Source organism: Orbicella franksi, chromosome 11 (assembly GCF_964199315.1).
Source record: "Orbicella franksi chromosome 11, jaOrbFran1.1, whole genome shotgun sequence".
In the NCBI taxonomy this organism is placed as follows: Eukaryota; Metazoa; Cnidaria; class Anthozoa; order Scleractinia; family Merulinidae; genus Orbicella; species Orbicella franksi.
In genome coordinates this window covers 2,361,099-2,379,925 of record NC_138155.1, presented here as the reverse complement: position 1 = coordinate 2,379,925, position 18,827 = coordinate 2,361,099, and the positions used below count along the sequence as shown (strand labels likewise).

At 41.0% G+C, this 18,827-nt stretch overlaps 2 protein-coding genes across 2 annotated transcripts in view; both read left to right on the top strand.

Annotated features, from left to right (window-relative positions):
• LOC145503278 (uncharacterized) overlaps nucleotides 1-18,757 on the top strand; it is a 52,530-nt gene extending 33,773 nt beyond the window's left edge. The window contains 22 exon segments of the mRNA XM_081482773.1: nucleotides 1,235-1,534; nucleotides 1,658-1,856; nucleotides 3,506-3,767; nucleotides 4,021-4,176; nucleotides 6,511-6,538; nucleotides 7,206-7,453; nucleotides 7,972-8,114; nucleotides 8,377-8,517; nucleotides 8,612-8,807; nucleotides 9,933-10,081; nucleotides 11,433-11,627; nucleotides 11,941-12,098; nucleotides 12,301-12,418; nucleotides 12,650-12,739; nucleotides 13,109-13,204; nucleotides 13,638-13,727; nucleotides 13,911-14,063; nucleotides 14,177-14,432; nucleotides 15,308-15,477; nucleotides 15,760-16,332; nucleotides 16,335-16,631; nucleotides 17,686-18,757. Of these exon segments, the coding sequence (XP_081338899.1) occupies nucleotides 1,235-1,534; nucleotides 1,658-1,856; nucleotides 3,506-3,767; nucleotides 4,021-4,176; nucleotides 6,511-6,538; nucleotides 7,206-7,453; nucleotides 7,972-8,114; nucleotides 8,377-8,517; nucleotides 8,612-8,807; nucleotides 9,933-10,081; nucleotides 11,433-11,627; nucleotides 11,941-12,098; nucleotides 12,301-12,418; nucleotides 12,650-12,739; nucleotides 13,109-13,204; nucleotides 13,638-13,727; nucleotides 13,911-14,063; nucleotides 14,177-14,432; nucleotides 15,308-15,477; nucleotides 15,760-16,332; nucleotides 16,335-16,631; nucleotides 17,686-18,032 (4,365 nt within the window). The 3' untranslated portion in view covers nucleotides 18,033-18,757.
• Nucleotides 1-18,827, top strand: part of LOC145502871 (uncharacterized) — a 76,036-nt gene that overhangs the window by 41,577 nt on the left and 15,632 nt on the right. The window lies entirely within an intron of this gene.

Below are 18,827 nucleotides of genomic sequence, written 5' to 3'. Positions count from 1 at the left end.
GCTAGTCTTACCAGTAACAGAGGTGGCTCTACCCAACTATCTGCTTCTCCATAAGAAATGTGCGTAACTCGGAATCTCTCTAACTCATTGCCCGCCGTGCAGAGCAACATCAACCAAAGTCCTCTTGCAAGCGCTCCTAGTTCAGATTCATAGTCATTGGAATCTGGTTAACACACATGCTGTCCTTGGTCCTGGAAGTGATTCGACTCTGATTAGAACGGACTTGATGGCGAAACGTATCCCCTTAATATTAATACAGTTGGCAATGAAGCTATCGCTCAGAACTTAGACAAAGTAAGTTTTGGTCTTTCGTCTTAAAATCAGCCAGACCCAGGATGGTGGATGGAGCTTGGGTCATTGACAAACTTAACATTTTGTCGAGGAAAAGGTTGTTGTTATTCATCGTGGTGGATGCAATAATAAAGTGTATTATCGTTTGTCTCACGATGTAGTCACTTGAGATGTAGATCGCGACGTTTCGACTGCTTACTGCTAGTCTTCTTCAGGCGATAAGGTCGACTGATTGCACGGTATCATTTATATCACAATGGTCGGCTGTGATTGGTGCATTTCGATCCTCCTATTGTTCCATTGTTCCGGCGAGTAGCTGTTCCTTCAGTGGTCCGTTGTTGTACCGTTCTCCTGTTGTTGTGTTTCTTGATCGTGGGTATCCATGCTTCAGGAATTTCAATTTCACTATCCCTGTTGATGTTGTTAGGGTGAAGTCTTATGTGAATAGCTTCCTTGACCCTACGTGTGTACCAGTGAGGATCGAAATGCACCAATCACAGCCGACCTTTGTGATATAAATGATACCGTGCAATCAGTCGACCTTATCGCCTGAAGAAGACTAGCAGTAAGCAGTCGAAACGTCGCGATCTACATCTCAAGTGACTACATCGTGAGACAAACGATAATACACTTTATTATTTTAACATTTTGTCTTTCAAGGTCTTCAAGAAAAGGGCCGCCGAGCAGTGAAATCACTTATCTGATGTGGACCTTCCCGAACTTGAAGGTGATGACGTGATGATTCTCTTTGGAGATGACATAGCTCAATTATTGATTCACCTTGAAGTCCACCAGGGACGATGGGATGGGCCCATCGAAGTGAAGACCCCCCTGGATAGACCCTGTTTGGAAATGTAACCCAAGGACACTGCAAAACAATCAATGTAAACTTTCTAGCTTCAGACAAGAGATCACATTACAAAATCAAATTGAACGATTTTAGGAGATCGATTCTTATGTGGCCAAGCAGGTTCTCTCTGAGTCCACCATGTCTTTTGAAGACAAAAGAGCGCTTGCCATCCTTGAAAGTAGCACAGTCAAGGAGGAAAACCACTACAAAACAGCAATGTTATGGAAACGTGGACCAGCCCTGCCTAACTATCATACTATGGCAGTTTCAAGACTTCATTCCACTGAAAAGAAACTCGAGAGAAACCCGGAAGTAGCAGAGAAATACCAGAACGTGATTAACAATTATGTCACTAAAGGACACGCCCAAAGGATGACAAAAGAAGAGGCCAAAGTGACAATCTCAAAAATATGGTACTTGCCACACCATGCAGTAGTAAATTCGAACAAGCCTGGATAGGTCCGTCTGGTCTTTGACGCCGCATCAAAATTTAATGGTGTTTCCTTAAATGACAAGCTTCTGACTGGCCCTGACATGCTAAATCATTTGGTAGGAATCCTTGTGAGATTTCGCACCGGGAAGATTGGTGTAATGGCAGACATTAAACAAATTTTTCATCAAGTGGGAGTTTGTGAAGAAGATAGAGACTCTTTGCGCTTCTTGTGGGGAGACTTAGATGAAACCAAGAGACCAAATGAATATAAGATGACTGTTCGTGTGTTTGGCGCTGTTGACTCACCGTGTTGTGCAAACTTTGCATTGCGGAACTCTGCTCGTGATTCGCAAGGGATTCAGTGAGGATACCATCAACGCTGTTAGACGCTATTTCTGCATGGATGACCTCTTAGCATCGAAGCGAAGCTCTGATGAAGACACAGGTCTAACCAAAGATTTAACAGCCGGATGTCAAATAGCCAAGAAGTGCTTAAAGTGATATGATATCCTCCAGAAGTGGCAAAGTTGGAAAGAAGGTTTGAAAGCCTCACCAACGATTAAGATTCCCAGGTGGTATGGCTTTCGCCTCGACGAATGCCAGAATGTGCAGCTACACGTGTTCTGCGACGCCTCAGAAATCGCTTACCAAGGAGTTGCGTATATCCACACCGTGACTCGTAAATGTATCAATGTGAGCTTTATTATAAGCACGACAAGGCTTGCCCCAATCAAAGCCTTGGCTGTACCACGGCTGGAGCTACAGGCTGCCGTCATGACCTCTAGACTGAAGTCTAAGATATTTGAAGAAATCGACTTGGAAATCGAGTAAACGCATTTCTGGAGTTGACTCCGCAATGTCGTTGGATCACCGGTCCAGAATTTCTAATGTTGCCTGAAGAAGAAGCCTCCATGGCCCTTTGTAAACAAGCCAAAGTTAAATCATTTAAGGACGACTACAAGGACCGGGAAGCGAACCGAGCTCTCTCGTCCAACAGTTCACTACTTCCACTGCAACCAGTCCTCATTCATTGACTTATCAGAGTTGGAGGTCGGCTAACTAAAGGTCCGATTCCATATGAAAGAAAACATCAAGCACTCCTTTCCTCAGGGTACCCTCTGTCAAGATAAGATAATTAATCAACATCAGATGATTTTCTGGGCAAGAATGCTATTGTTGTCGTTAATAATGTTTTTTTTTTCCATTTATCAGTATTATAACAAACGCGCATTGACAGAACAGATCGTACCGGTAAAAGTCTAGTTTACTTTGTGTTTCTCTGTCCTCGACATGGTAGGGTCTTTAGAGTATTTTTGTCCTAAACAGGGTCAGCATTTCACACCCTCTGCGGCACTCCTATATCCAAACATGGGTCAAGTATTCCTTCGGGACCTCTCTAAAGCGACCAATGTTTTGGCCCCGACAGACAGCCCATACATTCACTCTAATTTTAAAATCTCTCTACGAAGACCACCTTTCTACAAAGGCAATAGCCACTAAAATTCGTTCCAGATGCCGAAACTACCTCTCGACAACGGCCAATTAATCAACGACTGACGAACGGCATATTCAAAACCCCACTTTGTCACCAACTGTGATCCAAATCGCGAGTTGTTGGTTTCTCTTTCTGTTTAGTTTTTCTTTTATTGATACCTTTTGATTTTAATATATGCTAAAATAAGCATTATTTGACAAACAAAGTTTCACCCCCGAAAAAAAGGTGTCGTATTACAACCCTATCTCACCATAACGGCCACCTCTCTACGGCAGCCACAATCCCTGTTCTGGTGGCCTTGGAGAGAGGTTGCACTGCAATTGCAAAAGAATTTGATACGGAAGATTGCGTCCAGCGAATTTTCAGACATGTATAAGTACGTATTAACTCTCTACAGCAGCCACTTTCCACTGTTTAACCTTTAATCTCATTGCAGCTGGCAAAAGCCCTGACGAAAGCTCTAGTGCCAGTGATGTTTCAGTTCTCAGACTCAGTTTAGAACTTCCTTTTGGAATAAATGCTGCCGTCAAAGACAATAGCGATAAATGTGCCAGAAAAGACGACACTATTACACGCCAACTGGTCCTCAGTTTCGGATTCTCGGAAATTGTCGGACGACTGTCGATCGGCTTTGGAGCAGTGAAATACGAGTTGCAAGTTTTGAGTCGGAAGTTGGACGCCGGTGTATGGGAGCGTAGGTACGTTTGTTCAAAAGCGATCAGTTCTCACTTAATTGATGACAGTAAAATATATTAAAGAATAACTATCGCAACCAATACTACACACAGTATGTATGCTGAATAGTTAGCAGTCACAATATCCGGTGTGATAAAAGTACCTTCAATTTAAAAATTGAGTAACTGTAGTCAGGAGATGACATATCGATGAAAGTGCCGTTAACTAAAAACTTGTGTGCCATGTTCATGAATGTCGTCATCACATGGATTTTAGGGAGCTTATGAATCGACGACTTTCGCACGACGGCGCCGTTAGATTGCGTGACATGCTCACTGCGCATGCCTTTGTGAGCACTTACCAGCTTCGCGCCAAAGTCGACGACGTTGGTGAGAGCGACTTGCCGGCGTCTTGGAAACAAGAGGACGTGAGGTTAGTTTTCAAAAATTTCTCTCGATACCTCGGGTATTTTTGCCAGACAATTTAAGTATCACATTAGGGGCATGTACTTGACGGTTGATTTTAATTTTTTTTTGCCCTGTTTTCGTTCAAGAAACGACCTTCTACAGTGCCATGGCTAACGCTATGAGTTCAACCAACACTGAAAGCGGTCAAAGCACGACACGGTATGAATGAAAAGTAAATTGCTGTGTGAAAAATCTTTCATTTTAAGCACGCTTCACTGAAATATAAGACATTTTCTAGTGTACAATGAATTTGAAAGGACTAAAAAGTTGCTTTTAGCATTCGTGTCGACAGTTAGAAACAAGGACTAGATAGCTCAACTACAGAGCTTGGCGATTTTTCTCTGTTGTTGTGAGTGGTCTTATAGCCAGCCTAATCTTTTAGCACACAAATTTTTCTCGACTTACAGCTGCGCTTTCTTTTCTGCCACGCTAGCACATTTTGTTGGTCTGTCTTGCGTTTTTTTTTTCGCGCATAAACGTCGTCGTCTTTACTGCGAATCGTAAATTCAAATTTCTACAGGACGACGACGCGGGACTATATGGTGACCCAAAGGCGCCGTCGTGCGAAAGTCGTCGATTCGTAAGTTCCCTTTTGAAAACGTTGAAGTCGTCGGACATGAGGCACATTACCATCAGCGGCTTTTTCTAGAAGCTTGATTGTCTGGAAAAGACCCGAACGCTGGGAATGATCACATAGTCATCCCAGAAGTCTACAAGTGCTTAGCACGCACTTAAAATTCTCTCGAGTGACGCGCATACAGCACGCGCAACGTTTCAATTTTTACAAAGTTTTTAAATAGGGCGTAACATCAAGCGGTTTTTCAACTGATGAAGGCTTAAGAGTTAGCCGAAACGTCTTGCCATAAAATATACAAGTCAGTGACAAAAAACGGCACTTTTACCGACCTTCAGTTTACTGAACCACTCTTGACTGATATTTGCAGTAAACATTTGATGTAGAGAAGTTTCGGGCCAAATCTTAGACCAGGATTCTTGAGTGGGGAAAGAAATGAGTGGGCTAAAAGAGACGTTAATTTTATTGACTTGTTCAGTCTCAGAGTTAATTTTTCTTACTGACAGCCATACATTTTTTAAAATGCCAGTTCTGAGAACTTGATGGTACATCAAAGCAATATCATTTAGTTAGTGAATTCTGTCATCTCATCACTCGTTTCGTGATTATGTTTTGGTATTGTGGTAAGGAATTGAACTTGATCACTGGTGGGATTAAAGGGTTCTTGCGCAAAGCTCAACCGACAAATGCGTTTTTCGCTACCGTCAATCAAATATTCGGCGGCTCCTCCAAGCTTCCGAATATTGCCGAGAGCGCGGTAATCAAATCGTTGAGTACAGTTTAGACAACGAAATTGCTGGTTTTCAGTGTACATGTCACGCAATTCAAAATAGATCAAAATAAAAATCAAAACCGGTCAATAGATTAAGTCCAGAATCTGGGAAATCAAAGAAGGTAAATATGCAAAGACTCTCGCCAAAATTCTGGTCACAGCAATTTTTCTTATGCGAGATACGCGGAGAAATTTTTTACCCAAATTTATAGAGATTTGTATGGAGACACCATGCTGGTGCCCATCCGTATGGGCACCAGCCCCGGCACCAGCATGGCGGCCGGAAACCAACAGAAACATCTGTCACCGAGTTTTGCTACAAAAGCGTGAATTTATCCCTCGAGGAATTCTAAAACACTAAAATAATACTTTTTCTAAGACATGAACTGTTCAGATAGCCAAGTTCCCCGAAATAAGTCACCTTTTTAACCATCATGACAGCTCTCTAGGCCGTCACGTAAATGCCGCGTCACGCAAAAGCTTAGAAATTCAAGCGTAGTGTATCACAAAACCAAGAACCCATTGCGGAGCGAAAATTTGTGTGAATATTAGTTTTTAGCTGCTCTTATACATCATTTAAGTAAAATCTCAGGAAGATCAATAGTTTTGTAGTTCGAATTTTAGTGACGTCACTCAGTGAAAACCAGCTATAGTGCTCGACACTAGTCGGAAGCTGGGAGGAGCCGCCGAACATTTGATTGACGGTAGCGAAAAACGCATTTCTCGGACTGAGCTTTGAATTTTAGAGTCCGTATGTTATTAAAAGGCTCAGTAAACCGGCATGGATTTACATGGATTGATTTATCAATCAATCAATTAATCAATCAATCAATCAATCAATCAATCAATCAGTCAATCAATCAGTCAATCAACACTCAGACGACAAGAGCCGGAGTATTGGGATACCATTTTGCAGTGTACTCAATCTAATGCGTTATGTTCTCTGTTTTCAGATTTCCCTTGCAATGCGGTAATTCCAAGGTTAGCCACTTTTGTTTACTAAGGCCCAGTTCAGACGTCGTGCTTCTGCCGTGTCGAACTTAATTGCAATTTGTTCGACTGTAGCGCGACAAAGAAACAACTCTGATTCAGACGTCGTGCCAGACTCGAACCAAATTCAGCATTTACTGATGCCTCGTAGCAATTCTCCTAACTCCCCGTAGGAACGCAATCTCGCCAAAATACATTAACATAATTTATGAATTTTGTTTAGCGTGGCAAAAGCACGACGTCTGAATCACTGCCGTGCCAGAGTCGTGTAGCACGGCAGAGCTTGTCAAACTTAATTGCTTGCCGAACTTAATGCAAAAGTTTGATTCAGACGCCGTGCTTCTGCCGTGCTTTTGTCCAACTTAAATCCTGAATTTAGTTCGGCACGGCAAAAGCACGAGGTCACAAAAGTATTTTTTTGGCTAGGCGCGGCTTTTAGAAACCCTTTTCTTGAGCTACACGTTTAGGATAATGCAGCTCAGCATCGCGCAACGGAAATGATAAGTTTGTCTGTTTGGTGATGAAAATCGTGGGGTCATCCCTGTATTTCAAAACAACTCGTATTTCTTTTTAAATTTTTTTAATGAACTAAACAATTGCATAGCCATGGCATGATCTGATTCAGGTATTTTAATGGCCTTCAATGGTTTTCTTTCAGTCTACCTGTAGATGTCCAACAACGCTACCACCAAGAACTCCCGCTACCGTCCCCGTCCCCGCTACCGCCCCCGCAACCGCCCTCGCTCCTGGTGCTGATGCTGGTGCTGATGCTGGGGCTGGGGCTGGTGCTGGTGCAGGTGCCGGTTCCGGTTCCGGTGCCGGTGCCGGTGCCGGTGCCGGTGCTGGTGCTGGGGCTGGTGCTGGGGTTGGTGCTGGGGCTGGTCCTGGCGCTGATCCTTCTCCACCGTAAGTGTATAAAAGTGACTCAATAGATTGAATGCTAAATAAACATTTAGAGTGAATTCTTTGAATTGCGATGTTTTAACGCCGAAATAATTCATTAGTTATTAGTGGTCAATTATGACATAGAGGCTCCGTAAGCTACTGTTAAATAGTAGAGAAAAGTAATATATATCAATCACATTGCTTAAAATATTTCAATAGTGTTAACAGAATAGTTCTTAGATCCCTACCAGCTCTTTCTGTCAAAGTATGAATCCCAAAAGCTTCGAAAATGATTCGAGGGATTGAACTACACTTTTTAGGAAAGAAATTTAAAGAACTCGCAGCGAACAACCTGAAGAGATTACAAGTTTTTCCATATTGTAACTTTTATCATTTACAACCTCACAACCGTTGGTGATACTGACTGACTTCCTCATGTCACCTACCACAAGAGTTTCATTTGCAAAATAAGGCGAACAAGTGTTTTCCTTTTTTCTGGCTCTTTACCAAAATATTTATCCTTTTTCTTTACTTTTAAGACAATGCACGAATGGAAAGAAGCCTGTTTTTGATAACGGTTATTACAAATGCCCGTATCATCCACCGTATGGTGATTTCCCGAGTTGTGTTTTGGGCAGAAGAGGACCCGGATGTTCTCAACCGGACGTACAACCTTGCTCAGGTGAGGTTTGATTTGAAACCTGTTTTAAGCGCCTTTTCCGTGAAGTACACGATTACCTCGAAAACGAAGACATGATTGATCATCGCAGTCATGTAGATAACTTACCTTTCTCAGCAGTTAAAATATATGATCTTTCATATATTTACTTGTGCGATTACCTGTAGTTTACCTAATATTACCAACGCGCACTCTGGTCAGCAATGTGTCAAACGAGCGTCCCTTTCTCTTATTCATGTGAAAGGTTTGTGCCATTTTCTTTCAGGGGACTGTTCTGGTAATGGTGCGGCAGTAGCTGGGGCATTCAGGTCTCGCTGTTCTTGCTCGGTCAGTTGGACTGGACCTTGTTGCAAAAGAAGGCGACCGTGGAGGACCTGGGGTGATCCTCATTTGGAAACATTAGACGGTGAGCCAGAAAAAAGAATTGACTTGTGACAAAAGTTGACCGAGAAGCAAATTAGTATTTTATCTAATCATAGTTTTTCTTGTTTCCCCCGCAGGAATCGAGTACGATTACTTCGGCATTGGTGAATTTTGGGGTTGTAAATCTCTCTTCAATGACTTTGGTATGCAGTTCCGTTACTTTGCCTACCAGCGGGCGTCATTGACAGGAGGCGTGGCCGTCAAGGCGGGACTGAGTGTGCTGTCAATCATGACTGTCAACACTACTGACCCTAAAGAATTTCCAAAACTACGGTAACTTTCAGATAATCCATTTTTGAAATAGTTTTCTCACTTAAGTTTACTTTGCGACCCATTATCCGTGCGGCTTGAATTATTCTTCGAAGAAAAACTTCAAAAGACACTCTCCGCGTGCTTAATTGGTTAAGTTTAACCTGCTGAAGGAAACTGCAAAAATGTATTTTAGTTTTTAAGTGCTTAAATAATTTGTTTCCAAAATATCTTAATCAGTTTTTTTATAAGGAATAGGGCTTTTCATGATCATGCGACTAGAAGAAGTAACGACCTGCACCCACCAAAGCCGAAACACAATATGGGAAAGAGAACTTTTAAGTATGCAGGAACGATCTGTTTTAACGCATCACCCGCTTGTATTACGAGTGCCCCATTCTTGAGTAATTTTAAAAGTTTCAATATTAAGCATTTTTATTTGTGATTTTTATCCTTTGGAAATCTATGAACATTTTATCATATTTGTACATTTCGGCCTTTTTAATGTTCTTTAGAGTTTTTATTATTTTTACTCTAATTTTAAATTTTTAAATTGTACTTTATTTTTTAGATTTTATAAATTGTACATATCTTTATTCCCCAGGGCTCCTGTGGATACTAGCCTCGTTGCTGAATTGGCTGCCCCCCCCCCCCCCCCTTGGATAAATAAAGTTGATTACTTACTTTTACCATTCTGGAAGCTCATTTTGGCTGACGAATCGGTTTTATGAAAGAGGCATTTCATACGTATCTTTCCCTAGTTGGTGATCAGTTCAAGATTTACAAAGTCTGAGACAATTTAAACAATTAAATTACAGAGAAACTCCATCAATCCCGTCATCAACGAGCCACAAAAATCTGGCCGTATTAAACGGGTTCTTTAAATAAAAATAAAATGGGCCAGAATAAATGGTCATATTTACTCGGTGCAGTGGCCGTAAAGTGGGGTTCCACGGAAATGCAAAATCAGTAGTTTGTACCAAAAAAATTGTATTTTCCCCCTTCTAACAAATGTTGTTTTTTTTCAAAGGCTTGTTAATTATGTTACCCCAAACTTAGAGAAACTGCTATAGCTTCGTCCCTTCATCGTTTAGTTCCTACTGTATGGCTCAAATATTTCTCTATCAACATGTTTTATCACTTTTAAAGAATTGATGGAAAGCTAGTGAACTTGACGGTTAATATTGGTCAGAAGATGAAGCTCGCTAATGGGACAGTCGTAATGGATATCCAGAAGACCTTCAGTTCACAATCTGACGAGACAGGAGTCGTGCTCATTTCTTTACAATACGAGTCAGGTTCGTTTAACTTCTTTATGGGAGACGTTTTACAACTTCTATGACATCAAAGACTTCTCAGAATAAAAAAAAAGGATCAATAAAAAAAGATCAATCTTCGTAATACTTAGTAGTCTAAACTAGCTACATTAATATATATACATTTGCAATCAAGAGCTTCACAAAACAAGAGGGAAAAAATCTAAACTATACGACACTCGAGACATTCTTAAAACAACAAACTTCATCCAAAGCCAGGGGGAAGTACTCCTTTATATGGGCTATATATATATATATATATATATATATATATATATATATATATATATATATATATTATAAATAAATAATATAAATAAAATCGTTACCAGAACTCTCAGGCCAACAAAGGTGTCACAGCGTCAGGAGGATCAGTAAAGATTCCCAGTCCAAACCTCGCAGCATAAACGAACGTAGAAAGTTAAAAAACCGTGAGGACGGACAACTTCTGACGTAAAAAAGATTAAAAAATTAAATAACAAACGTTTCGGTCAGAGACCTTCTTCAGTTATTTCAACTTTTGAATAAAAACGAGCTTTAAATGAGATTGAGGTGCTAGTGATTACGTAATTACAAGTGAAAATTAATACAAGTACAAAATCACGTGAAAGAGCAGAAAGTGGTGTTAAATAACAAAGAATAAAAAACAAAACCAACAAAGCGAAAAAATATTGAATAAATAAAAAACAAACTACTATGAAAATAATCGGCAGAGTCTGAGAGATAAAAGCTAAAAACTAAAGGACCAAACTGGCTAAAACAAATAAAATAACCGAAGAGGCAACGCGGCAAGCAATATATATCGGTATGTGTGGCCCAAAGGGTATGGTTTTTCGGCCATCTTGGTCATTTTTGGTTATTTTGGTCATAAATAGGGTATGGTTTTTGCACTCAAGTCTTGAATTTCAACACAAAATTAGCGAAGGAAATAAACGACGTTTCGATAACGTCGGATGTCATTGTCAAGGGACGCATGGCAGTATGGTTATATTTCTGCTCTATTTCAGAGTTACAGTCATGTAGTTAGATCAAAACAAGTAGACAGCTTATGTGTCAAGGCTACTTAGGCGTATAAACAAGCAATGGAATAACATGATGTTATCAAACAGTTAAAAAAAAAATGATCTAACTAGAACTGTACTTGCTTTGATCCCCTCATTAATATTAGGCTTTCGGTTCTCGATGTAGTAAACCTCGAGAAATGCTAACTGCGACCGAATATCATTGCGTCATGACCGTAATGACATTGCCTCTAATGTCGTCTTGATTGTCTTAAATAACCTTCCTGAGCATGATGTAAATCATTGTAAACTGGGCTTTGTCTGCACTTCAGGTCTAACGATAACAGCGGACGTACGTCACAGTCACGTGATGGGCCGTCAGTACCTGAATGTGCTGTTCACACCGACAGCATCGTATAAAGGCCACACTGAGGGGCTCTGCGGAGTCATGGATAACGACCCGTCCAACGACTTAAAGGGCCCTAATGGAGAACAGCACAACGATCCCATAAAGTTCTCTGATTCCTGTAAGTGGAATGTAACATGTATTAAATGTAGATGCGTCTAAGATTATTAATCAGCATTTATATGACAGGACAACCTATGGCAAAAGACGCGTCAAGGTTTTGGAACAAGGCGCGTCCCAAAGAGCAAGTAGACCGATGGTTTCCAAACACGAATGTGCGTTTCAACCTTGGAGAACAGCTACTTGGTTTAGATAATACATGTATAAACTAACATTATGCATCAACTGCAAGTCCAGAAATAAAATATGTAAAATATTTCGTATTTGGGACCTTTTTTTAAAGGAACACTTTCCGTTGCATCTTTACCTTTCAGGGCGTATAACCGCCGTCCACAATGATTCCGGCCTTAGAGGAACATGGTCGTGGAATTCATCCAACTTTCACCATGATGACGTCATGGACTCGTCATACACCGATCCTAACCATGTTCCCATGTACTCTTTAGATGGTATTAGCGACGTCATCCTCAAGGTACTAAGTTTGTTCTACCGATAACTTTAACAGCCAAAAATCGGGTTTGGGTTACCTTTTTGCGGGGACCTGCCAAAGAGCTTGTTAAACAAGCACGTTATGCTCACATTTAAATCTCTAATGCAATCAGAGTAAAGAGAGCCGTGTTTTATATCAAGTCGAATTATCAAATGAATATTTCTTTTTTTCGTTTGCATTGTAGAAAGCCACTGCAGTCTGCTCGGCTCTTGGACTCTCAGACACAATGCTGAAGAGCTGTTTTTATGACGTAGCTGTCACCAATGACACGTCGCTGAGTGCTCAAGAAACTCTGCAGCAAGGTGAATAGAAACAGTAGAACAACAACATCAGCAAGGACAACAACAACGAAGACTACGACAACAGCAACAGCCACAACAACAACAGCAACAATAGCAACGACACGAAAGTCATAGGATTTCGAGATAATTGCTTATAATTAGCGAATCATATGCTCTGAGACTGTGTCATTCATAATTATGTCGATTTACTTTTTCGCGATGCATTTACATTCTTTTATTTCTGTGATGAAGGCTGCCCTGATCAGTGTTCTGGGAAGGGAAGATGTGTTAATTCCACCTGTCAGTGCATGATTGGTTGGTCAGGTGACAGCTGTGAATTCGGTAGGTAACATTAGTAATTGTATGTATCACAATCAATCAGAAGGCTGGAAAAACGTTTCATAAGAGACATTATTAAACACGTATTTAAAATATTATTATAAAAATATCAAAATTCTTCAATTTTGTGAAATCTTCCAAAAGTCCCGCAATTCTACGAGAAAAGATTTATTTTCGAACATAATTATACTATTATTGTCTGTCTTTTATTATTTTACCTTAACTTCGATATGGAATTCAGAATGTTTCTTAATAAAGTTGGCGACTAACAGAATCTTCTCCTTTTTATAATAACATTGTATTCAAGCATGTCAAACGTCCCGCTAGACGAAACTTAATAAAAGTCTGGTGAAATTTTTTACTTCTACCAAGGGAACTGTACAGCCTGTTCAACAGAACATGGGAAATGTGTTAAAGGATTTTGTGAATGCGAGGACGGCTGGGAAGGCGCTACTTGTGAACAGAAAGGTGAGTATTGGTATAAAGGAAAGACTCTGAGTCAAGGTAAAATAAACACAACTCAAGAATTTTGACGGCGCAGAAAGCGCTAAGAGCAAAACGTGGGAACTTGGGTCCTTTATCAGTGCTGTTGCCGTCTACGACTTTCTTTTCATTCTAAATTACTAACAAAATTGTGGAGCGCCGGTGGCCCCATGGTTAGTGCGCTACAGAAACCGGGATAAGCTCCGGCCTGATGGATCACTTGGCTTGTATGCAGACGTCACCTTTACTTTTTCCTAACAAAATTCCCTCTATGAGACGTGCTTGCAGGGAATCATGGTAGTAGTATTCATCAAAATAACCATCCAGTCCAAAATGATGAATACAACTACCATGATTCCCTGCAGGTGTATCTCATAGAGTGATTTGGCCATTAATCGCATTTTTCACTGCATTTCAGCCACCTGCTACAACATCAACAACTGCACAAATCCTATCAACGGGATTTGTCAGAGGACAGATCAATGTCGCTGTCATGACGGATACATTGGTGAGTTATGTCAAGCTTTTGTTTCAGTGAAGTTTAGAAATTTGGCTTCCACAGGGTTAAAACCAATGCACCGCGTACAAAACTGATTGGTTCGTGGGTGTAGTTGGCCTAATAAAAACAAGTTTGAAATCAAGTAAGTTAAGGGAAACTGTTCAGAGTAACATATTTTTGTTTTGTCCTCAGGTCGTGATTGCAGTATTATTCCAACTTGCTCTAATGTGTCTGATTGTTCTGGACGAGGCATCTGTATTGATTATGACGTGTGCAAATGTGATAAGGAGTGGACTGGTAAAGACTGTACCCAGTTCTCTTGTGGATCTCTCGACCATTGCTCTGGTAGGAGTGTGCTCAACTCACTTTGTTTTGTCAAACTTTTCCTACAAGTCGGTCGTTAAATAAGGTGCGAGACTCCTTGCAGACATAATTTTTACGCCAAAACCTTTTTCTAGGTCATGGACGCTGCGTCGCGTTCTACAAATGTGACTGCGGCCCAGGCTGGGCTGGAGCCAGCTGCGCTCTCCCTGATTGCGCAAGCGTGAACCAATGTTCTGGTCAAGGCGAGTGCGTGTCAAGTAATACCTGCAATTGTTACCCAGGATTCCAAGGTGTCAACTGTAGTGAAGAAGCAAGGTGTGCGAGTCTTGGAAACTGTAGTGGAAATGGAGTTTGTATGCAGGACAAAGAAGGCGGCAATCTCACTTGCAGGTATATGCCTGACCTCTTCTCTTCTCTTCTCTTTCTTTCTTTCTTTCTCTTCCCTTCCCTTCTCTTCTCTTCTCCTCTCTTCTCTTCCATTTCTTTCTTTCTTTCCCTTCCCTTCTCTTCTCTTCTCCTCTCTTCCATTTCTTTCTTTCCCTTCCCTTCCCTTCCCTTCTCTTCTCTTCTCTTCTCCTCTCTTCTCTTCTCTTCTCTTTCTTTCTTTCCCTTCCCTTCCCTTCTCTTCTCTTCTCTTCTCCTCTCTTCTCCTCTCTCCTCTTCTCCTCTCTTCTCTTCTCTTCTCTTCTCTTTCTTTCCCTTCCCTTCCCTTCCCTTCCCTTCTCTTCTCTTCTCCTCTCTTCTCTTCTCTTTCTTTCTTTCCCTTCCCTTCCCTTCTCTTCTCTTCTCCTCTCTTCTCTCCTCTTCTGTTCTGTTCTGTTCTCTCCTCTATTCTCTTCTCTCCTCATCCCTTCTCTTCTCCTCTCTTCTCTTCTCTTCTCTTTCTTTCTTTCCCTTCCCTTCCCTTCTCTTCTCTTCTCTTTTCTTTTCTTTTCTTGTCTTGTCTTTTCTTCTCTTCTCTTCTCTTCTCCTCTCTTCTCCTCTCTTGTCTTGTCTTGTCTTGTCTTCTCCTATCTTCTCTCGTCTTGTCTTGTCTTGTCTTGTCTTGTTTTGTCTTGTCTTGTCTTGTCTTTTCTTTTCTTCTCTTCTCTTCCCTTCTCTTCCCTTCTCTTCTCTTCCCTTCTCTTCCCTTCCCTTCTCTTCCCTTCTCTTCTCTTCCCTTGTACTTTGTTCTGCTATGCTCTCCTCTCATCTAGCATTTCCTATCCGGCCCTTCGCATTTTTTTAATATCTCTTCTACTGTACTTGTCACATTTTAATTTCAGATGTTATGCTGGCTTTAGTGGTTTCAACTGCAGTCTTGCTTTGTGTCTTTCCGTGAACAATTGTTCTGGACATGGCCAGTGCTTGGAGGCAGACCTCTGTAACTGCGATGTGGGGTACACTGGGGCTGACTGCTCAAATGCGTCCTGTGAAGGCGTTAATTATTGTTCAGGTGAGAAAGACATTTTGTCTTGAAAAAACACGTTGACGACAAAAGTATGTAACATTCAAAATATTACGTCGAGTTGGTGTCGTCTAAAGCGAAGCTTTACTTAATCTTCTAAATCCACTGTTTCGATTTTATATGACCTATTTAAGACCGACAGTTTATAGTTTTAAAAGAAGTAGCTTTGGAAGAATGTGGAAAACTTGTGACGTCTTTGATCGACTGAATCTACTATTTAATAATTACCCCTGGCCTAGTTTTAACTCCAGATACTTATTGTCTTTCCAGGTCATGGGGTTTGTACTAGCTATGACACTTGCGCCTGCGATCCTTTATGGCATGGCCCGGCATGCAGTGCGGCCGACTGTTCTAGTCTCAATCATTGTTCTAGCAAAGGCGATTGTATTTTACCAAATACTTGTGAGTGTTATCCCGGATATGATGGTGCGGCGTGTAACACAACAGCTAAACCAAACCTTCACGCTCCAGTTTTTGCTGCTCCGCTGTACAATGCTACCGTGTTGGAAAACAGTGTAATCGGAACGAAAATTCTCCAAGTGCAAGCGAGCGATGCCGACTCAGGACGAAATGCACAGCTTTTGTTCTCGTTAGACAACGGCAATGTGGCGAGCCCATCTTTCACAATCGATAGCATTTCGGGTGAAGTCTTCACCTCATCGGCTTTGGATTACGAGAGTTCGTCTCCGCACCTGTTTAAGTTGAAGATCGTAGCTTCAGACAATGGAACACCACGCAAGTCAAGCTTCGTGTTCATGTACATTAAAGTTCTTGATGTAAATGATCACTGTCCGATTTTCGACTCTTCCCACATAAAGTGGTTTAACATCTCACAGCATACTCATCCGGAACACTTCTGACGGTGATATCCGCTTCTGATAAAGACAGCGGGCTCAACGGAGAAGTAAAGTATAGCATATCGAACGCAAGTAGCCACAACGGAGATTTTAAAATGGGGGAAGAAAATGGTGAACTAACAATTGTTGGCGAACTAGAGGTGAAAGAGTATCGGCTGCTGATCGCTGCAGGTGATCTCGGCAAACCATCGTGTTTCCGCCAAACTGACGTGACGGTGAATGTGTTTGTTAAGTCAGTAGTTACTGAGGGTCCAAGTGAGATTTCAACAACAGAAAACATTGAAGGTATTGTGGTTCCTTCGCTTTTTATGGAAAGTTTTACCGATGTTTCGCAATACACAATTTCTCGTATTTTTCTTATGAAAAAACTACCTACCAGAGATCAATTTTTCATACCGAATTTAGTAAATATGCGCAGTTTCAAAAGAATCAGTTGCAAATCCATCAAGATGTATTCCAGGAGGCAAGCGTTACGCCCTGGCATTCAGCTCTTGGTTAAAACTGGCAAGTTTGGATTCCGTATTTCCATGAGTTTGCAAAAGATTCTTATGAAACTTCGCATATTTACTAAATTCGACAAGATAAATAGATCGGTGACGCTTACGGCTGCTTTTTTTTTTTGAATAAAAACAACAATGATTCGGAAAAGTGTGACCTTGGTAAAAAGGTACGTGCTAATTCAAATATACCTCTTCCTAATATGAGAAATCTTTTGTTTTCTCCTTGAAGTGCAAACGCAAAGTTTGTTCTGGAAGAAAAAAATAGCATTCAGGTCAAACAGGCCGCAAGCGGGCAGCATAATAGAATATGGCCCGAAAAATTAATCAATAGCTGTTAGCGCAATATCTGAGATAAATCATGTGAGCAACTGAAAACCTTAGAGCATGATACTTAAGTTCAAATTAAATGAGCTTTGTCCTTCAAACGGCCACATGATAGACCGCACTGGATGGAAAGCTACGCACTGGGACATCCTAATGACCATCCAAATCAAAGAACAACCTAGCCTTATTGATTTAAGTCCCTTTTGGAGCCTGTCACACATTTTAGCGATCAACATGGCGGTTTTTGTGCTTGCTATGTGACCGTTTCTTGCCCAAGGCCCATTTTGTTGCAAATCACATCAAATCGAAGACCAGCCTAACAAAGTAAACGTTCGTTCTTTTTTCCCCGCGCTCTATTTTTCCTCCCTTTAAAAAGGAAATTCCACGCATCGCTTTGCCGTTGAAGGCGCTATCGCAAAAAAAAACAAAAAAAACATTTGAATCAATTTTTGGAAAGACTAGAGCACGAGAAACAATAAATGGTTTATTAACGTTATCTTTTAATTCCTCACCAGTCGAAAATAGCTCCACAGGCGTGTCTACCAGAGAGAAAACTGATGGGCCTCCAGTTTCTGCACCCGCGAAAAGCTGGTACAAGAAACCAATGATTATTATGGAAATTTCCATGGGTGGTTTCTTCGCTCTCTGCATCCTTCTGATTGTAATCCTCGTTGTCCTGATCCGGAAGTGGAAACGCAAAGTTAAAGTGGATGCCAGCCCTCCTCACATCTTAGGTTCACACCTCGTAGGCATAACCGGAAGCGCAGGGAGCTCCCATCACCCCACACCAGGTCTTGTCGTCGTCGAAGAAGTGGAAATGGAAAATTTGGAGAGCGTTTTACGCGGAGACAATTCAAAATAAAACCTATGCCTCGTTTAGACTTTTAATTGAGGGCATTGTATACGGTTAGAATTTGTAGTTATTAGAAACTTTGAAAGTTCTAGAAAGGGTTTTGCGTCTGAATTCTGTCCGTAATTATATTCTTGATTAATCAAATTAGTCGTTAATTATTCGTGTAATTGCAGACCGAATTAAACTTCACCCAGTCCTATTACTATTCCATGATAATTAGAAAATGTTATACGCCGTGAAGATATATGCATTATTTTGTATTCCCTTGCTTCGACAAAAAACTGCTGACCCGGTTGACTGTTTTAAACCCAATTTCATCGTAGACTTAAAGATAGTTACACTAGTCATTTATATATTTCACGTTAAGTTGATTTCCAGCGTCGGAATAAAGTCTTGTTTATACACATCAGTGGATCTTACAAAAACGTTTCGCTATAGGTGAAACGCGTTATTCAAGCTATTAGTTGTACCTCTTGGACACGAGCATACAAACTCTCTGTTTTCGAAGAGCTTCATGGTGCTGAGCCGCTAGTGCTGGAGGCTTCCAGTTCGTCACTCTCGCGGCAATACGTTTGAAAAGCTCACCCATATTCCTTTCTTTGCACAGACTAAAACTCACTGCTTTTATAATTTACACGCTAGGAAAGGTTTTTACGCATACCATAGAGTATTGTACTCCATCAAAAGAATACCTTTTTTTGCCACAAACCTCGTTTACATTCTACAAGACCCTATGTATTAAATTCTGGAGATGAAATAGGAGAAGAAATTATCGATCCAGCCTGCTTCAACGCTGCGTAATTT